The following is a 21,249-nucleotide window of genomic DNA, read 5'->3' as shown; positions in this document are numbered from 1 at the left end:
CGTGCTGTCTGTCTCTCCCTCCCTCTCTGATGGGAGCGTGCTCTGTCTCTCTCCCTCCCTCTCTGATGGGAGCGTGCTCTGTCTCTCTCCCTCCCTCTCTGATGGGAGCGTGCTCTGTCTCTCTCCCTCCCTCCCTCTCTGATGGGAGCGTGCTGTCTGTCTCTCTCCCTCTCTGATGGGAGTATGTGTCTCTCTCCCTCTCTGATGGGAGCGTGCTGTCTGTCTCTCTCTCTCCCTCTCTGATTGGAGCGTGCTGTCTGTCTCCCTCTCTCCCTCTCTGATAGGAGTATGTGTCTCTCTCCCTCTCTGATTGGAGCATGCTGTCTATCTCTCTCTCTGATGGGAGCATGTGTCTCCCTCCCTCTCTGATTGGAGCGTGCTGTGTGTCTATTTTAAGACTTCTGAAGAGAGATTAAATCCAGATGAAAGGTGATGCTGTTATCAACCTGTCTGGGTGCTCTGTACATGGAAATCCTATTCAAATGACATTCTAATTCTTAATTAAGTGGTTCTGCACAGCCAAGGTTATAGTGATGGGAGGAGGGAGGGTCCTGTGAAGCACAGCCAATGAGCTCAATGTGATGATGTTTTAGCATAACTTTTTACTGGACAGAAAAATAGCAATAGTCCAAGAATCATTTGTTTTAGGCTAATCTACATTTTCATATATGGACACTGAGCTGGTGTTTATATGACAAATAAAAGTATATAAAAACAACAGCGAGATGGTGAAATCTCTTTGTGTTAAAGCAGAATGAGGGCGTATCATCTAGCAGAGATACGGACGGTGTATTTGATGCCACCAGCTGGGCAGAGATGTGTGCTTCTAGGAGGAGAAGGTAGCTTCTGCCTGTGAAATCAGACTCTCTCTCATTGGGCCATATTTATAGCGCAGTGTGTGTGGGCTATAGGAAAGGACACAGGCTACTAAGCATCATATAGAAGAATCCTTATAGACAGTACTATAGTATGATGCAGCCTGGGATGTGAGAGTGCAGTAAAGTTGCCAGGCACGAAGGGAAAGGTTAGGTAGTGTCAGTTAGATATCAACGGGGCCATCCCTTAAAAGAGGAGCCAGAAGAGGAGACTTTCTGTACACTAGGGCAGGGACCATACCGGTATCGCAGCAAGGAAACTAAACACAAAGACGATTTAACTTCTTTAAGAATACAACCTTAATGTTGGAAACAACCCATCATTATGTTGTCATTCAGAGTCACGTATTTATTTTCCAAGCTATAAGCAATGTTTTACATTCGGCAGGTTTTTAAAAAGCACCAAAGAGTTTGGTGTGCTTTGTGTTTTCATTTTTGCCATGGAATAAAAAATAACAGTATAAATAAATGGTAATGCTGGTATCATCCTGGTCCGACAGTATAATAGGAATGGCTTAACGAATATCACTTCACTGAGGTAGTATAGGACTTAACAATACATGTGAGGTTTATTTGATTTCACCTTTATTTAAAAACTAGGCAAGACAGTTAAGAACAAATTCTTATTTACAATGACGGCCTACCAAAAGGCAAAAGGCCTATTTTTGCAGGGACGGGGGCTGGGATTACAAAAAAAAAAAAAATGATTTAAAAATACGGAACAAAAAACACACATCATGACAAGAGACACACCATTAGTGTAGTACTCCAATATTTTATCCCTTCCATCAACAACAGTAAAATATCGAGCCAAGAATATTATTTATGAAAGGAAATGTGGTTTTTTTCTCCATTCATTGCCACACAAGAGACAATCCCAGATATCATGTTGTACTGTATGGGCGTTACAGAGTACAGAGAGGACACAAAAACAACTCAACCATATTATTGAAGGTCTGTTTGAAATGTAAACAAACCCTGATAGAGGAAACATACAGTAGAACTATAGACACGAGAATTAGCTGTCCGGGTCCACTACCATAGAACTAACTATATTGACACGATAATTAGCTGTCCGGGTCCACTACCGTAGAACTAACTATATTGACACAAGAATTAGCTGTCCGGGTCCACTACCGTAGAACTAACTATATTGACACGATAATTAGCTGTCCGAGTCCACTACTGTAGAACTAACTATATTGACACGATAATTAGCTGTCCGGGTCCACTACCGTAGAACTAACTATATTGACACGATAATTAGCTGTCCGAGTCCACTACTGTAGAACTAACTATATTGACACGAGGATTAGCTGTCCGAGTCCACTACTGTAGAACTAACTATATTGACACGAGGATTAGCTGTCCGAGTCCACTACTGTAGAACTAACTATATTGACACGAGGATTAGCTGTCCGAGTCCACTACTGTAGAACTAACTATATTGACACGAGAATTAGCTGTCCGAGTCCACTACTGTAGAACTAACTATATTGACACGATGATTAGCTGTCCGGGTCCACTACCGTAGAACTAACTATATTGACACGATGATTAGCTGTCCGGGTCCACTACCATAGAACTAACTATATTGACACGATAATTAGCTGTCCGGGTCCACTACCGTAGAACTAACTATATTGACACGATAATTAGCTGTCCGGGTCCACTACCGTAGAACTAACTATATTGACACGAGAATTAGCTGTCCGGGTCCACTACCGTAGAACTAACTATATTGACACGATAATTAGCTGTCCGAGTCCACTACTGTAGAACTAACTATATTGACACGATAATTAGCTGTCCGGGTCCACTACCGTAGAACTAACTATATTGACACGAGAATTAGCTGTCCGGGTCCACTACCGTAGAACTAACTATATTGACACGATAATTAGCTGTCCGGGTCCACTACCGTAGAACTAACTATATTGACACGATAATTAGCTGTCCGAGTCCACTACTGTAGAACTAACTATATTGACACGAGAATTAGCTGTCCGGGTCCACTACCGTAGAACTAACTATATTGACACGAGAATTAGCTGTCCGAGTCCACTACTGTAGAACTAACTATATTGACACGAGAATTAGCTGTCCGAGTCCACTACTGTAGAACTAACTATATTGACACGAGGATTAGCTGTCCGAGTCCACTACTGTAGAACTAACTATATTGACACGAGGATTAGCTGTCCGGGTCCACTACTGTAGAACTAACTATATTGACACGAGAATTAGCTGTCCGAGTCCACTACTGTAGAACTAACTAGATTGACACGAGGATTAGCTGTCCGGGTCCACTACCATAGAACTAACTATATTGACACGAGAATTAGCTGTCCGAGTCCACTACTGTAGAACTAACTATATTGACACGAGGATTAGCTGTCCGAGTCCACTACTGTAGAACTAACTATATTGTTAACAAAATGTGTGTGTGTTGCGTGTGAGCGCTCGTGTGTATGATCTTGTTCTTCTATCCTCTTACGGACCTAAAATCCCCAAAAGTCACTTCAAGGATAGTCAAGTAAGAAATGATCCATGGTGGGGACATTTCCCACAAGGACAAAGGCTATTTTAAGTTTAGGGTTTAGGTTGTGTGTTAGGGTTACAGGTTAAGGTTGTGTGTTAGGGTTACAGGTTAGGGTTACATGTTAACGAAAAAAAATGTAGGTCCACACGAGGATAGAAAAACAAGAGAGTGGTGTGTGTGTGTGTGTGTGTGTGTGTGTGTGTGTGTGTGTGTGTGTGTGTTGGTTCTTCTATCCTTGTGGGGACCTAAAAATCCCCACAAGGTTACATTTCCCACATCCCCATGAGGACACAGGCTATTTTAAGCTTGGTGGTTCGGGTTAGAATTAGGGTTAGCGTTAGTGGTTCGGTTTTATGGTTAGTGTTAAGGTTATGGTTAGGGGTTAGGGGAAAATAGGATTTTGAATGGAAATTAAATTTTTAGGTTCCCATGAGGATAGAAGAACATGACGCGTGTGCACGCGACTCCTAAACAGAACACAAATCACCACAGAGAGACATACATTTCCATAAACATGCATGGAGGGTTGAATCAGTGTGGGAACAGCATAGTTTGAAAGCGTTTCTACTGGAGAACCACACTAATCAGGCTAGCTTTCCTACGCCAGCTAATCAGGCTAGCTTTCCTACGCCAGCTAATCAGGCTAGCTTTCCTACGCCAGCTAATCAGGCTAGCTTTCCTACGCCAGCTAATCAGGCTAGCTTTCCTACGCCAGCTAATCAGGCTAGCTTTCCTACGCCAGCTAATCAGGCTAGCTTTCCTACGCCAGCTAATCAGGCTAGCTTTCCTACGCCAGCTAATCAGGCTAGCTTTCCTACGCCAGCTAATCAGGCTAGCTTTCCTACGCCAGCTAATCAGGCTAGCTTTCCTACGCCAGCTAATCAGGCTAGCTTTCCTACGCCAGCTAATCAGGCTAGCTTTCCTACGCCAGGGAGGCACAGCACAGTGGGAGTACACAGAACTACAGTGGTTAGAGTGGCTACCATTTAAAAAAGGTTGTGACTGGGAAATCAATAATAATAATAACCGCTTGTCTTTCAGCTAAGGAATCAACATCTAAATAATCTGTTTATGATCTGTTTCCTTCCAAAACAGTTTAAAGAATGACGGTTTTATACCAGCTACTGAGGACATCTGATGCGAGTCAGGAAAACTCAGACGGCGGATGTAAACCAACAAAAAAACATTTTAGTTCGTCACGGAGGAGATTATTAGAGAGGAAAAGATGGGAGCTTGGTTTTGACGAATCCTCTTTTCCTAAACTTTCTCATTCACTAACCTTCTAATACAATAACAAATTTGCTTCCAACAAAATGGCTTCCCTTGAAATAGCAACATTCGCCAGATTAGACATGGTGTGTGTGTGTGTGTGTGTGTGTGTGTGTGTGTGTGTGTGTGTGTGTGTGTGTGTGTGTGTGTGTTTGATAGAATTCTATTTGGACTACAAAGTGCTTCCGCTGTCAGGACTACGTGATCACATTAAAATGTATGGATTCTCCAGTGCATTTCAGACTTCACCATCTAAAACTTACACAGTCTCTAGGGGACCTTTCACATGTTCCCAAGTAAAACCTCAGGTCTCAGAACAAGCCTCAGTTAGCAGGAGTTTTGAATGTGCAATAACAAGATGGCATAAAAAAAACACAAAGGGTTCCCCCTGAGAAGTTGTAGCCTTTATCATCCAAACCTACAGAATCTAGGAGACCTTTCAAATGCAAGACCATTTCACTTGTAGGCTAGCCTAAGACTCAGTTAGTAGGACTTTTGAATGGAGGAAGTTATTCATGACTCACATTCATGTGGTCTATACAAGGATGAATATAACTGGACACCAAAAGGGCACCCTATTCCCTATATAGTGGATTACTTTTGATTAGGGCCCATAGGGATGCAGTGCACTATAATCCTAATTGCCTGGTCCCAGATCAGTTTTCACCAAGGCCTAATACTGTATAGCCAACTTCCATGGTTGTTTGGCAAGACAGCACAAACAGATCTGGGACCACGCTATAAATTCTAACAGCTCCCTTGTTCCCCCCCCCCAAGAAATTCCCTTTGTTCCATGCCAGGCCTGGGAGAGAGAAATGAGGGCTGAGTTTGGACATGGAAAACCACTTTTCTGTGTGGTTGGTCGGCAAAGAGAGCTGCGTGGTTGGTCGGCAAAGAGAGCTGCGTGGTTGGTCGGCAGAGAGAGCTACGTGGTTGGTCGGGAACGAGAGCTGTGCGGTTGGTCAGTGCTAGTCTTGAATGGTGGGAACCCGGTTACCGAGATTTACCATCCAAAACCACTCCCTTTTCACGGGATAAATAACTGCGAGAAACCGGTAAATTATAATACATTATTTATATGACCAGCATGGCGTGAAATGGAACTTAAATTATATGCAATGTCTAAATCTGTCTTCTCTATGGCCTCTGCGTGATGAATCCTTAACGCTCAGGGTGGAGACAGACAGCCCATCTCAGATTGGAGCACAGTTCACAATGCATGTAGACATAACATCTCATCATAGTAACTTTTTTTATTCTTCTTGTGACCGGCCTACATTTGCTGCACCATAGTCTAAATGGTCCAAACACACAAAGACAGTCGTGAAGAGGGCACGAAAACACCTTGTCCCCCTCAGGAGACTGAAAAAGATTTGGCATGGTTCCCCAGATCCTCAAAAAGTTCTACAGCTGCACCATCGAGAACATCCTGACCGGTTGCATCACCGCCTGGTATGGCAACTGCTCGGCATCTGCTAAGGCGCTACAGAGGGTAATGGGTACGGCCCAGTACATCACTTGAGCCAAGCTTCCTGACATCCAGGACCTATATTCTAGGCGGTGTCAGAGGAAGGCCCAAAAAAATTGTCAAAGACTCCAGTCACCCAAGTCATAGACTGTTCTCTCTGCTACCGCACGGCAAGCGGTACCGGAGCGCCAAGTCTAGGACCAAAAGGCTCCTTAACAGCTTCTACCCCCAAGCCATAAGACTGATGAACAATTAATAAAGTGGACACCCGGACTACTTACGTTGACACCCCTCCTTTGTTTTTACACTGCTGCTACTCGCTGTTTACTATCTACGCAGCCACTTTACAAATTACCTCAACAGGTACCCCCGCACATGGACTCGGTACAGGTACCCCTGAATAAAGCCTCGTTACTGTTATGTAATTTTCTTTGCGTTAGGATATCACACTAGAATTTTGGATCAAAGCTCTAACCAAATCCAGACATATGCCTATTTATATGCTTTATAATGCTTTTGAATGACACTTCCGGTTTTGGCAGGAAATACCAGGTTACCCGGAAGAAGTGATTTATTCTCGGGATGGAACATGTGTAAAATACTGGGAAAATATTCAACCCTAGTTAGTAGAGAGAGCTGTGTGGTTGGTCAGTAGAAAGAGCTCCAAATAAAATGAAAAAGTTTACACTAGATGTGTGTAGTAGGCCTATTTAACCCCTAACTGCATTGTGCCTAGACTGTAACCATAGACGGTACTGTATAACATTTCACACTATTTAATAAACAGACAAGTCGTTCTCTCATATGGGATCTAGTGTGATAACCTAGCTCTATTTCTAGTATAATGACTCCAATTGGCAACAACATGTTTCTTCTTAACATCATGTCTTCCTTAGCAGGTATTTTGTATTTATTTAACTAGGCACGTCAGTTAAGAACAAATTCTTATTTACAATGACGGCCTAGGAACAGTGGGTTAACTGCCTTGTTCAGGGGCAGAATGACAGATTTTTACCTTGTCAGCTCGGAGGATTTGATCTAGCAACCTTTCGGTTACTGGTCCATATCCTAGATATATTTCTACTATTATGGCTCCATTGGCAACAACATGTTTCTTCTTAACATCATGTCTTCCTTAGCAGGTATTATGTTTTGAAGATGAAAGTAAAACTTGGCATCTGTTTACCTGATCCAGGGCAGACCGTAAAGGTATAAAAATAACTGCTCCCTCTTCCCCCCCCCCACTGTCATGACACATTCTATGCAAAATCTCACTAGACCACAAAACAATTAAACACCTGACTCATGGTAGGAATTTGTTTATCCTTACCACAACTCCATCACAACGAACAGAAGTATTGTCTTTAGTCTGTCACCATATTTTACATCTTTGTAGTCTACTACATTAATCCACTTCCATTGAGTGGAGGCGTTTGTTGACATTCTCAAGTGGTATCTCTAAGAGGTTCTACAGCAGCGAGGGGAGTCAGGGGATGACTGAACTACGGAACGCCATTTGGGTCAGTTGCGTGTCAAAAAAAAAAGATGCATTTAACAGGGTTATTTGATGTGTGTCAAATAAGCTTGTTGACCAATTAGGACCCGAATATGACTGTACGTCACATAATAATTTAAACATGTTCATACATTTTGTACGTAGTTATTACCACATGACTCGTATTTCATATGTCACAGTGATTCAGCGATATGTATGCTATGATGCTGATAGAGTTGTCTCGCTCACCTGCCGCACTTCCCCAAACTCGGATGGTGCCGTTCATAAAAATAAAAATAAATTGCTAGCTGATGCATGCAAATAATGTTCGTCCCCAAAAACATAGCAAAACGACAATCTGCTATAGTAGTTATAGTTAACTATAAATCTAAAATACCCCTAATTTATAGAACAGTTCTTATTTCATTAATGATGGTAGGACTCACCTATGTGAAGCTAGACACAATAAGGACTAGCCACAATAGTGGAATTTGCGGTTCGCCTTCAAAATAAAAGTCTCTCATTGAAAGTGATGCAAATGAATACAAATAGTGCCACGATGGAATAGATCATGCTAAACGAGTTTGGGATGTTGTTATAGAAATTCCAAAAATTCAATAATGTTAAATTGACCTATTAGACTTTATAATTGCAATGGGGGCATACTTATTTCACTGTACTGCCTTACCTGCAAATGGTTAATGATGACGCCGATGGGTAAGGCTGCCGTTTTATCGGCCCTTTAACCAATCATTCTATTTTGTTTGTTTTGTTGCGTTGTTCGTAACTTGTTTTGAAAATAATGTTAATGCTACCATCTCCTATGACCGAAAAGAGCTTCTGGACATCAGAACTGGGATTGCTCACCTCAAACTGGACGAAGAGATTTTCTTCAATGAGTCGGACACGAGGGATATCCTGTTGACACCCGACCAGGCCCCGATGCCCGTGATTCGCTGGAAAAGGAAACTGAGATTTCGAGGCAGGAAATCAGGGTGCCTTGTGAGAACCAGGCGATGAGTGGCTAATCTGCCATTGCCCTCCGTTCTGCTAGCTAACGTTCAATCACTAGAAAATAAATGGGACGAACTGAAAGCACGTATTTTTCAACCAACGGGACATTAAAAACTGTAATATTTTATGCTTCACCGAGTCCTGGACGAACGACGACATTAAGAACATAGAGTGTATATCCCGCCAGCTCTATCGGCAAGACAGAACAGCAGCCTCTGGTAAGACACGGGGCGGGGGCCTATGCTTTTATGTAAACAACAGCTGGTGCACGATATCTAAGGAAGTCTCAAAGTTTTGCTAGCCTGAGGTTGAGTATCTTATGATAAGCTGTAGACTACACTATTTACCCAGAGAGATTATCTGTATTTTTCATAGCGGTCTACATACCACCACAGAGCGAGGTTGGAACTAAAACCGCACTCAATGAGCTGTATTCTGCCATAAGAAAACAGGAAAACGCTCATCCAGAGGCAGCGTTCCCATTGGCCGGTCATTTTAATGCAGGCAAACTTAAATCAGTTTTACCAAATTTCTATCAACATGTTAAATGTGCAACCAGAGGGGAAAATAATTCTAGACCACCTCTACTCCACACACACAGAGACATACAAAGCTCTCCCTCGCCCTCCATTTGGCAAATCTGACCATAATTCTATCCTCCTGATTCCTGCTTACAAGCTAAAAATTAAAGCAGGAAGCGCCAGTGACTCGGTCTATAAAAAAAGTGGTCAGATGAAGCAGATGCTAAACTACAAGACTGTTTTGCTAGCACAGAATGGAATATGTTCCGGGATTCTTCCGATGGCATTGAGGAGTCACTGGCTTCATCAATAAGTGCATCGAGGACGTCGTCCCCACAGTGACTGTACGTACATACCTCAACTAGAAGCCATGGATTACAGGCACAATTCACACTGAGCTAAAGGGTAGAGCTGTCGCTTTCAAGAAGCTGGACTCTAACCAGGGAGCTTTTAAGAAATCCCGCTATGCCCTCCGACAAACCATCAGACAGGCAAAGCATCAATACAGGACTAAGATTGAATCGTACTACACCGGCTCTGACGCTCGTCGGATGTGGCAGGGCTTGCAAACTATTACAGACTACAAAGGGAAGCAGAGCCGAGAGCTGCCCAATGACACGAGCCTACGGGACGAGCTAAATAACTTCTATGCCCGCTTCGAGGCAAGTAACACTGAAACATGCATGAGAGCACCAACTGTTCCAGATGACTGTGTGATCACGCTCTCCACAGCCGATGTGAGTAAGACCTTTAAACAGGTCAACATTCACAAGGCCTCTAAGCCAGACGGATTACCAGGACATGTACTCCGAGCATGCGCTGACCAACTGGCAAGTTTCTTCACTGATATTTTTTACCTCTCCCTGACTGAGTCCGGAATATCTAAATGTTTCAAGAGACCACCATAATCCCTGTGCCCAAGAAAGCGAAGGTAACCTGCCTAAATGACTACCGCCCCGTAGCTCTCACGTGGGTAGCCATGAAGTGCTTTGAAAGGCCGGTCACAACCCCATCATCCCGGAAACCCTAAACCCACTCTAATTTGCATACCACCCCAACAGATCCACAGATGACGCAATAACACTCCACACTGCCCTTTCCCACCTGGACAAAAGGAACACCTATGTGAGAATGCTGTTCACTGACTACTGCTCAGCGCTCAACATCTTAGTGCCCACAAAGCTCATCACTAAGCTAAGGACCCTGGGACTAAACACCTCCCTCTGCAACTGGATACTGGGTCGCCCCGTCAGGAGGGGCGGCAGGTAGCCTAGTGGTTAGATCGTTGGGCTTGTCAGCTCGAATCCCCGAGCTGACAAGGTAAAAATCTGTCGTTCTGCCTCTGATTCAGAGGGGTTGGGTTAAATGTGGAAGACACATTTCAGTTGAAGGCATTCAGTTGTACAACTGACTAGGTGTCTCCACTTTCCCAGGTGGTAAGGGTAGGCAACAACACATCTGCCACGCTGATCCTCAACACAGGGCCGCTCAGCTGTGCGTGCTTAGTCCCCTCCTGTACTCCCCGTTTACCCACGACTGCGTGGCCAAGCACAACTCCAACACAATCATTAAGTTTGCTGACGATACAAGGCCTGATCACTGACAACAATGAGAAGGCCTATAGGGAGGAGGTCAGAGACCTGGCAGTGTGGTGCCAGGACAACAACCTCTCCCTCAAAGTGAGCAAGAGAAAGGAGCCGATCGTGGACTACAGGAAAAGGAGGCCCGAACAGGCCCCCATTAACATCGATGGGGCTGTAGTGGAGCGGATCAAGAGTTTCAAGTTCCTTGGTGTCCACATCACCAACAACTATCATAGTCCATACACACCAAGACAGCTGTGAACAGGGCACGGCAACACCTTTTCCCTCTCAGGAGACTGGCATGGGTCCCCAGATCCTAAAAAAGTTATACAGCTGCACCATTGAGAGCATCCTGACAGGTTGCATAACCACCTGGCATGGCAACTGCTCGGGATCCGGCCGTAAGGCGCTAGAGGGTAGTGCGTATGGCCTAGTATATCACTGGGGTCAAGCTTCCTGACATCCAGGGCCTATATACTAGGCGGTGTCAGAAGGCCTCAAAAATGTGTCAAAGACTCCAGTCAACCAAGTCATAGACTGTTCTCTCTACTACCGCACGGCAAGCGGTACCGGAGCGCCAAGTCTAGGTCCAAAAGGCTCATTAACAGCTTCTATCCCCAAGCCATAAGACTGCTGAACAATTAATCAAATGGCCACCCAGACTATTTACATTGATCCCCTCCTTTGTTTTTACACTGCTGCTACTCGCTGTTTATTATCTTTGCATAGTACCTTCACCCCTACCTACATGTACAAATTACCTCAACTAACCTGTACCCCCACACATTGACTCGGTACCGGTACCCCCTGTATAAAGCCTCGGTATTGTTATTTTATTGTTACTTTTTACTTTCGTTTATTTAGTAAAACATTTTTTTTTACTCTGTTTCTTGAACTGCATTGTTGGTTAAGGGCTTGTAAGTAAGCATTTCACGGTAAGGTCTACCCCGGTTGTATTCGGCGCATGTGACAAATAACATTTGATTTGATTCCACCAATAGTAACCATTTGCGTCACTTTCAAATAAGGACCTCTATTTTGAAGGCGAACAGCAAATTCCACTATTGTGGCTGCCTTCACAACACATAACCCGGTCCGGTCAAGCGTCACTGAAGCTAGCTGGATGCTTATAACGTTAGCTTTGGGCAACAGGGTTTAGTAGGTGGCTAGCTAGATATTTTCACTAACTGAAGTTCGATTTCCATATGAGAACAACAGGTGGCTACTTAGCTAATACTTACATGTATTCCTAAATATTTGCTAACAATATTGAACATGCCTGCGGTTAATACTGGTATTTGTTTTCAGGCTGCTTGCATTGGTGCTAGGACGGTACCACGCTAAAGCTATCTAGCTACCCCAGAAATTTCTAATAACATCTGTATCAACGATATTTGCAAACATTCTTGATCCTGCTCTTATTTCAAATCCTCACATAGACGTTTTCCCATTCGGTCGAACAAATAATACCTTATTACCAACGCAGTATTGTAAACATATAATGGCCGGTGTTTGCTCTTTCTTTTTTTTGTACAACTTTGACAGTGCTATTGGTCGTAGTGGTGGCGCTGGGCTTGTACATTTAAATTCAGCACACACACCATTCTATAATATAATTGTGTTCTTTGACGTGTCAAATTAAAAGTTTATTTAACGGGTCAAATACTTTTTTTTTTTTAAGTGTATCTTTTTTTGACACGCAAAGACCCACACGGCGTTCCAAAGGAAACTGCCAAGAGCGTTATTTTACAATTGATACAAACACATCAGCATGTCTAAGCTTAGGCAATGGTCATTATACAACATCTGTATTTAACAGTGTGTGTGTGTGTTAGTTTTAGGATTAGCAATGCCAATAAAGACTAGAGCCTAATCAATAGAAAACAAGTGAATATAGGGCTACATAAGAGTTTATCGAGAAAGATCCTCAGCTACATCTAATTCAGATGTCACCTAAAGTAAATAATGTTGCAAGAAGTAATCAACAGAGATCAGATCACACGAAAGTAAGCAAAGAAAGTTCAAATTAACCAACGTAGCAACAAGTGATGTCTAGTTACAATTCCAACACTGTTTTGTGAAAGAACAAACAAAGCATTTTCTCCCTGTAGATTCTGGTGCTATATTGTCACTCCTTTTAAGTAGGAGAAATAAAAGTTTTCCAACAATGTAACAAAAGCTATGACTTACCAAGTAGCAGAAGTTTAACTTCCCTGGACGCTTTGTCTCTGTCTTCTCGTAGGTTCCGATCAATCATTTTACTCCTTTCCATCGCTGCTTTGTCCTCTTGGCTGATCGTGCAACCCATTTTTAAGCCACTTACTTGAGGTTTCTTCAAGATCTGGTTTGAATGGCAGCTACCGTTCATAAATTGTTGGGGAGGGAATACAAAACGTTCGGTGCTTTCAAGATAATTTTCGCCCAGGCAGAAAGACAAAAAAAAAGGCGTTGGCACTCCTCTTGTCTCGACAACAAACAGACAGAGATGCTGGTAAACTCACGCCAGCAAACCAAGTGTGGTTTAGCACTGAAAGACACTTTGCAATCAATTTCTACCAACAACAAAAAAAGTCGAGCCTGCAATCTAGGCTCGTTTACAAAGAAAGTAGCTACGCAATATTACTTTTCTATTATAAATGTTGCCGCAGACCTCCAATTATTATTATTATTTTTTTTAAAGCTATTAACTAGCTCTTATTAAAACTCAAAGCTACCGAGTAATTGGTGCATAGAATATCCATCTAACTATCAATTCTTCTTGATTTTGCTTGTTGCATGAATGCACGTGTAAAATACGCATCTGAACTGTCATGCACGTCACCACACGCTGGAACGCAAAGAAAAAATAAAATCTATATTTTGTGGATCGATGGGAAATGTAGTCTAAACTCACAGTACATTTGCTATTGCTTCTCTGAAATGTAAATAATATCGGCCTAAATTCTTCAACTCTCATTAGCATATGCTCAGAAGAGCTTAATGCTCACTATTGAAAAATATTTTTGCAGCAATCCGGATGCCTCTATTTGAGGGAATACTAAAAATAATTTAGTTTTGGGGTGGCAGAGGAACTTTTTCTTTGGAATGAGCGCCCACCAGTGGAATTATATCAAAGGCAGCTCAGATTTATGAGAGAGCACATCGGCATGCCGTAAACATGATGACAGGTATCTTCCTACATGACCAGTCACAAGTTTGGACACACCGACTCTACGTTGTAGAATAACAGTGAAGACATCCAAACTATGAAATAACACATTTGGAATCATGTAGTAACCAACAAAGTGTTAAACAATTCAAAATATATTTTACACTTGAGATTCTTCAAAGCAGCCACAGTTTTGCACACTCTTGGCATTTTCTCAACCAGCTTCATGAGGTATTCACCTGGAATGCATGTCAATTAACAAGTGTGCCTTGATAAAAGTTCATTTGTGGAATTTCTTAATGTGTTTAAGCCAATCAGTTGTGTTGTGACAAGGTAGGGTTGGTATACAAAAGATAGCACTATTTGGTAAAAGACCAAGTCCATATTATGGCAACAAGAGCCCAAATAAGCAACGAGAAACGACAGTCCATCATTACTTTAAGACATGAAGGTCAGTCAGTGCAGAAAATTACTACTAAACCACTACTAAAAGACACCAATAATAAGAAGAGACTTGCTTGGTCCAAGAAACACAAGCAATGGACGTTAGACCGGTGGAAATCTGTCCTTTGGTCTGATGAGTCCAAATTTGAGATTTTTGGTTCCAACCGCTGTATCTTTGTGAGACGCAGAGTAGGTGAATGGATGATCTCAGCATGTGTGGTTCCCACTGTGAAGCATGGAGTAGGAGGAGGTGTGATGGTGCCTTGCTGGTGACACTGTCAGTGATTTATTTAGAATTCAAGGCACACGTAACCAGCATGGCTCCCACAGCATTCTGCAGCGATACGCCATCCCATCTGGTTTGCGCTTAGTGAGACTATCTCAGAGGGACTATCGCAGACTGCTGGTGATCCGTCAACATTTTCAAAGACAGTAAATGAACTGAAGCATTCAAATTCAATCAGTCAATCAAATTGATTGATATATATATATATATATATATTTTTACATCAGCTGTTGTCACAAAGTGCTTATACAGAAAACGAGCCTAAAACAATAGAGCAACAGCAATGCAGATGTAGAAGCATGGTGGCCAGGGAAAACTCCCTAGAAAGGCTTGAACCTACTGTGCCTTGCAAAAGTATTCACCCCCCTTGGCACTTTTCCTATTTGGTTGCATTACAACCTGTAATTTAAATTGATTTTTATTTGGATGTCATGTAATGGACATACACAAAATAGTCAACATTTGTGAAGTGAAATGAAAAAAATTACTTGTTTAAAAAAAAAAAAAAAAAAAACGGAAAAGTGGTCCGTGCATATGTATTCACCTCCTTTGCTATGTAACCGATGTGAAATGGCTAGGTGGTTGGCGGGGTGTGTGCTAATAGTGTTTCAATCGGTGACGTCACTCGCTCTGAGACCTTGAAGTAGTTGTTCCCCTTGCTCTGCAAGGGCCACGGCTTTTGTAGAGCGATGGGTAACGATGCTTCGAGGGTGGCTGTTGTCGATGTGTGCAGATGGTCCCTGGTTCGAGCCCAGGTAGGGGCGAGGAGAGGGAGGGAAGCTGTACTGTTACACTATGAAGCCCCTAAATAAGATCTGGTGCAACCAATTACCTTCAGAAGTCACATAATTAGTTAAATAAAGTCCACCTGTGTGTAATCTAAGTGTCACATGATATCAGGGACAACATTGTGGAGAAGTACAGATCAGGGTTGGGTTATATAAACCCATCCATCTTGAAGGAGCTGGGGCAGCTTTGCCTTGAAGAATGGACAAAAATCCCAGTGGCTAGATGTGCCAAGCTTATAGAGACATACCCCAAGAGACTTGCAGCTGGAACTGCTGCAAAAGATGGCTCTACAAAGTATTGACTTCAGGGGGGTGAATAGTTATGCACGCTCAAGTTTTGTTTAGTCTTATTTCTTGTTTGTTTCACAAGAAAAACTATTTTGCATCTTCAAAGTGGGAGGCATGTTGTGTAAATCAAATGATACAAACTCCCCAAAAATCCCTTTGAATTCCAGGCTGTAAGGCAACAAATAGAAAAAATGCCAAGGGGGTGAATACTTACGCAAGCCACTGTAGGAAGAAATCTAGAGAGGAACTAGGCTCTGAAGGGTGGCCAGTCCTCTTCTGCCTAAGAAAGTTGTGTCAGACTGGCATCATTACTGAGAAAAATTAGATAAGTGATGCTTTTAATCAATATTTTATATCTCCAGGGCTTTTATTTGAAATAAATTGTAGTTTAATTGAACCTGTTCAGTAGTGCTGAGCAATTCATACTTTTTGGTTTTCGGTTTTGTTTAAATTATTAAAACAAATATCACAGTTTTGGATTTCGATAAAACGGTTGAACATTAAATACATTATGAAATAATTACATTACAATGATTTTAGAGCTTTTTAATGGAATTTCCAAACCCCAAAATAGTGAACATTCAATTGTCAAAACATTGAAAATATTCCATTGTCCCTCTCAGGTCCACATTATGTAGACATCAATAGAAAAATAGGAAATTACTATGAAATAATATAATATTTTTGTTGTATATATTACTTAGTTTTTATTTGATGACTTTATTGTTTTTCATTCCTTAAAGTTTTCATCTCATCTCTGTTCAGGCGGTAGCAGTCAGTCAGCCAGACATACCATCTAACATTATCTTTGTGCTCCATACTGTACAGTCTTCAGTATTTCTATTAAGCTTGTTGTTGTGACATGACTTTTCAATCCACTAACTATGTTTAATTGTTACCCAATTAAATTAATAATGTAACAATTAACTCATTAGGTATTTGGGGCACCACGGAATAAGTTGTTTAACGAGTTACCATCTCTCAAATTAAACTCGAGAAGATATGTTTATAAGTTATATATTGATAAGTCATGGCAGGTAGTCTAGTTGTTAGAGTGTTGGGCCAGAAACCAAAAGGTTGCTGGATCGAATCCCCGAGCTGACAAGGTAAAAATCTGTCTTTCTGCCCCTGAGCAAGGCAGTTACTCAAGAAGAGTTACTCACTGTTCCCTGGGCGCCGAAGAAGTGAATGTTGATTAAGGCAGCCCCCCGCACCCCTTTGATTCAGAGGGGTTGGGTTAAATGCGGAAGACACATTTCAGTTGTACAACTGACTAGGTCTTTCCCTTTCTCTTATTAATCATTACCGCATATCAGTCTCATTATGAACATCACAGACCTCTTGAATCCGCAAGAATCCCAGCCTTTTTCTGGTCATTCAGTTCTACACAAATTGATTTAATTATTTACTAACTAACTAAATAATTACACCTAATACACATACACACTTACATGAGACAAAAGTCCCTAGTGGACTGACGGCTTATTACACAGAGATAAAGATGGAGAAGGGGGTGGGGAAAGAAATGCAATGTATTTACATGTAGATGTCTTTATCTGTCGTGTCTCTGTTGAAACCAATCGATCCTTCTCTGGGGAATGGCTCGATGGGTGTAAGGCTCTAGTTGTCCACCAGAGGTCACAATGTCCTTCTTAGTTTTGGTCTTGTTGTGGAGTGTTCAAATAGAACAGATACTGGGTCATTGTCTGAGATGGGAATTCCTTCTTTCCCACCTTGTGCCTTTAGTCAAAGTTCTAGATCCCTTTACATGCACAGCTGCAGACTGTCAATGTTTTGGTCTAGTGAGTTTTTCTTCACCTCGTGTTGAGTTTCAGAGTTTCCAACCATTTCGACGTGTAGCCATGGCTTCACGTCTACTGGTCTGCATGTTAATTCTTAGCAAGTCCTTTTAAGCACTCTGGTCAAAAAGGGCGGTTCCATCGCACTTAGTTCATGTGCAAGGGACATGAAAACTATGATGTCATTAGAAAACAAAAATTATATTCCTATTTTAACAAAGATTATTTCATCGTTCTTCATATTGTATTAACCTTGTATTGGATGGAAACTTAACAGCCGAAGTTACGGTATTTGTTCATACAGATTCTAATATCACAAAATTAAAAGCAATATGACATGATTCATCTTTTGATCCCCAGTGACCATTCCTATCTTAGAAATATTGTTCCAATATTAACTTTTTTGGACGTTATAGTTTTGGAGGCAAAAGTTTCCTGGAGGACAAAGGCATTCCTTTGGTTGGTACTTGAGAGGAAGAAAGGGTTCTCTGTTGCATAATATTTACGATTGGAGTGAGGTGTCATAAAACCAGCCATGGCTATAAATGCTACAAAGTCCACCTTACTGAAGCACATATTCTTCCCATCACTCTCTCTTGGTCTCTGCCTACTCACAGGAATCCTCTCAGGATCCCTCACCCTGTACCCATCATCCTCTACTACTCTCTTCACTGCTTCGGCATACGACACTTTCTGTACTACTGTAACCCCGGCAACCTCAATCTGCCTTTCTCTCACCAGACACCTCCCATCTACAGCCCCATGATCATCCCCACAACACACACAACTTTCTCCACCGCTACCACACATTCCTTCTTGTAGTTATTTACCACGTTTCTGCGCTGAACTAGGTTGAATATTTGCTTAATGAAAACTACAACTCCCTTCAGCCCCGGTATCCCACATAGTTCCTGACTTGATTTCTCGAGCATGGATGAGTAATTGTTGTTAATTACTACGTTTGTTTTTTTACTCAGTCGGGGTCTCAACTTACTGTTGCAAGTTAGAATAGTAGAATACACAAGGTGCAACCGGGGGGGGGGGAAAAAACTAAATGTTGGTTAATCGCTCAGCACTACAGATCAGTCCATTTCAAGTGAGTCTTTGTTTTCACTTCAACAACTTTCTACTTGTGATGTGCTAGATGCCCTGCTTAAGATTGATGTAGAAAAAAGTCCACTGGGACTGATTGGCTTGATCCTTTCTTGCTGCAGCTTTCTGCTCTCCTAATTGTGGAACCACTGACACATATTTTAACCTGACAATTATCTGGGGTGCCTTCCCCAGGGTCTGGAAGCCCCATGTGCTTCTTCGGTGTTAAATGACATTGTAAATTGAAAAAGTGGAATTATGTTTTTTGAAAATTTACAAATTAATTATAAATTGAAAAAGCTGAAAAATTAATTTGTAGAAATGTCAAATCTTAATAATTGTCAGGTAAAAAAAAATATGTGTCAATGTATTCAACACATTTGTTATGGCAAACCTAAATAAGTTCCAGAGTAAAAAATGTGCTTATTAACAGATCACATAATAAACTCTGTGTTTTTGAATGACTACCTCAACTCTGTACCCCAACACATTCAATGATCTGTAATGTCCCTCAGTCAAGCAGTACATTTCAAACACAGATTCAACCACAACGACCAGGGAGGTTTTCCAATGACTCACAGTATCAGGTATGAAGGTAAGACCCAGATACAGACCACGTCTGTAAACGTAGTTTAATATTCCAACAGGGGCAGGCAATAGACAGGTCAAGGCAGGCAGGGGTCAGTAAACCAGAGGTAGGGCAAAGGTACAGGTCGGCAGGAAGGCTCAGGGTCAGGGGCAGGCAGAGCGGTCAGGCAGGCGGGCTCGGAGGGTCAAACAGGTAAGGGTCAAAACCGGTAGGGCGAGAAAAGAGAGACTGGAAAAAGCAGGAGCTGAGACACAAAACGCTGGTTGACTTGAACAAACAAATCAAATCAAACTTTATTTGTCGCGTGCGCAGAATACAACAAGTGTAGACTTTACCGTGAAATGCTTCTTACAAGCCCTTAATTAACCAACAGTGCAGTTCAATAAGAAGAAAATATTTACTAAGTAGACAAAAATAAAAAGTAACAATAAAAAGTAAAAGAATAAGAATAAGAATAACAAGGCTTTATACAGGGTATTACGGTACCGAGTCAGTGTGGAGGCTATATACAGGGTATTACGGTACCGAGTCAGTGTGGAGGCTATATACAGGGGGTACCGGTACTGAGTCAGTGTGGAGGCTATATACAGGGGGTACCGGTACTGAGTCAGTGTGGAGGCTATATACAGGGGGTACCGGTACCGAGTCAGTGTGGGGGCTATCTACATGGGTACCGGTACCGAGTCAGTGTGGAGGCTATATACAGGGGGCACCGGTACCGAGTCAGTGTGGAGGCTATATACAGGTGGTACCGGTATCGAGTCAGTGTGGAGGCTATATACAGGGGGTACCGGTACCGAGTCAGTGTGGAGGCTATATACAGGGGGTACCGGTACCGAGTCAGTGTGGAGGCTATATACAGGGAGTACCGGTACCGAGTCAGTGTGGAGGCTATATACAGGGGGTACTGGTACCGAGTCAGTGTGGAGGCTATATATAGGGGGTACCGGTACTGAGTCAATGTGGAGGCTATATACAGGGGGTACCGGTACCGAGTCAGTGTGGAAGCTATATACAGGGGGTACCGGTACCGAGTCAGTGTGGAGGCTATATACAGGGGGTACCGGTACCGAGTCAATGTGGAGGCTATATACTGGGGGTACCGGTACAGAGTCAATGTGGAGGCTATATACAGGGGGTACCGGTACCGAGTCAGTGTGGAGGCTATATACAGGGGGTACCGAGTCAGTGTGGAGGCTATATACAGGGGGTACTGGTACCGAGTCAGTGTGGAGGCTATATACAGGGGGTACCAGTACCGAGTCAATGTGGAGGCTATATACAGGGGGTACCGGTACAGAGTCAGTGTGGAGGCTATATACAGGGGGTACCGGTACCGAGTCAATGTGGAGGCTATATACAGGGGGTACCGGTACAGAGTCAATGTGGAGGCTATATACAGGGGGTACCGGTACCGAGTCAGTGTGGAGGCTATATACAGGGGGTACCGGTACCGAGTCAGTGTGGAGGCTATATACAGGTGGTACCGGTACCGAGTCAGTGTGGAGGCTATATACAGGGCCACCGGTACCGAGTCAGTGTGGAGGCTATATACAGGGGCACCGGTACCGAGTCAGTGTGGAGGCTATATACAGGGGGCACCGGTACTGAGTCAGTGTGGAGGCTATATACAGGGGCACCGGTACCGAGTCAGTGTGGAGGCTGTATACAGGGGGCACCGGTACCGAATCAGTGTGGAGGCTATATACAGGGGGTACTGGTACCGAGTCAGTGTGCAGGGGTACAGGCTAGTTGAGGTAATCTGTACATGTAGGTGAGGGCGAAGTGACTATGCATAGGTAACAAACAAACAAACAAAGCCAGTAGCAGCAGTGTACAAAAGGGATCGGGCGGGGGGGGGGGGGGGGGGGTCAATGTAAATAGTCCTGTGGCGATTTTATGAATTGGTCAGCAGTCTTATGGCTTGGGGGTAGAAGCTGTTGAGGAGCCTTTTGGTCCTAGACTATAACTTGGGTGCCTGGAGTCTCTGACAATTTTATGGGCTTTCCTCTGACACCACCTGGTATAGAGGCCCTGGATTGCAGGAA

The 21,249-nt window shown here is 42.8% G+C and overlaps 1 protein-coding gene across 1 annotated transcript in view; it reads right to left on the bottom strand.

Moving 5' to 3' along the window:
• The window catches only part of LOC120059030 (guanine nucleotide-binding protein G(i) subunit alpha-like), an 85,341-nt gene extending 71,920 nt beyond the window's left edge, over positions 1 to 13,421 (bottom strand). The window contains exon 1 of the mRNA XM_039007794.1: positions 12,958 to 13,421. Within this exon, the coding sequence (XP_038863722.1) occupies positions 12,958 to 13,135 (178 nt within the window). The 5' untranslated portion in view covers positions 13,136 to 13,421. The remainder of the gene's footprint in view (positions 1 to 12,957) is intronic.
• Positions 13,422 to 21,249: the final 7,828 nt, after the last annotated feature.

This window comes from Salvelinus namaycush, chromosome 14 (assembly GCF_016432855.1).
Source record: "Salvelinus namaycush isolate Seneca chromosome 14, SaNama_1.0, whole genome shotgun sequence".
Classification (NCBI taxonomy): Eukaryota; Metazoa; Chordata; class Actinopteri; order Salmoniformes; family Salmonidae; genus Salvelinus; species Salvelinus namaycush.
This window is presented reverse-complemented; position numbering and strand designations above follow the sequence as displayed.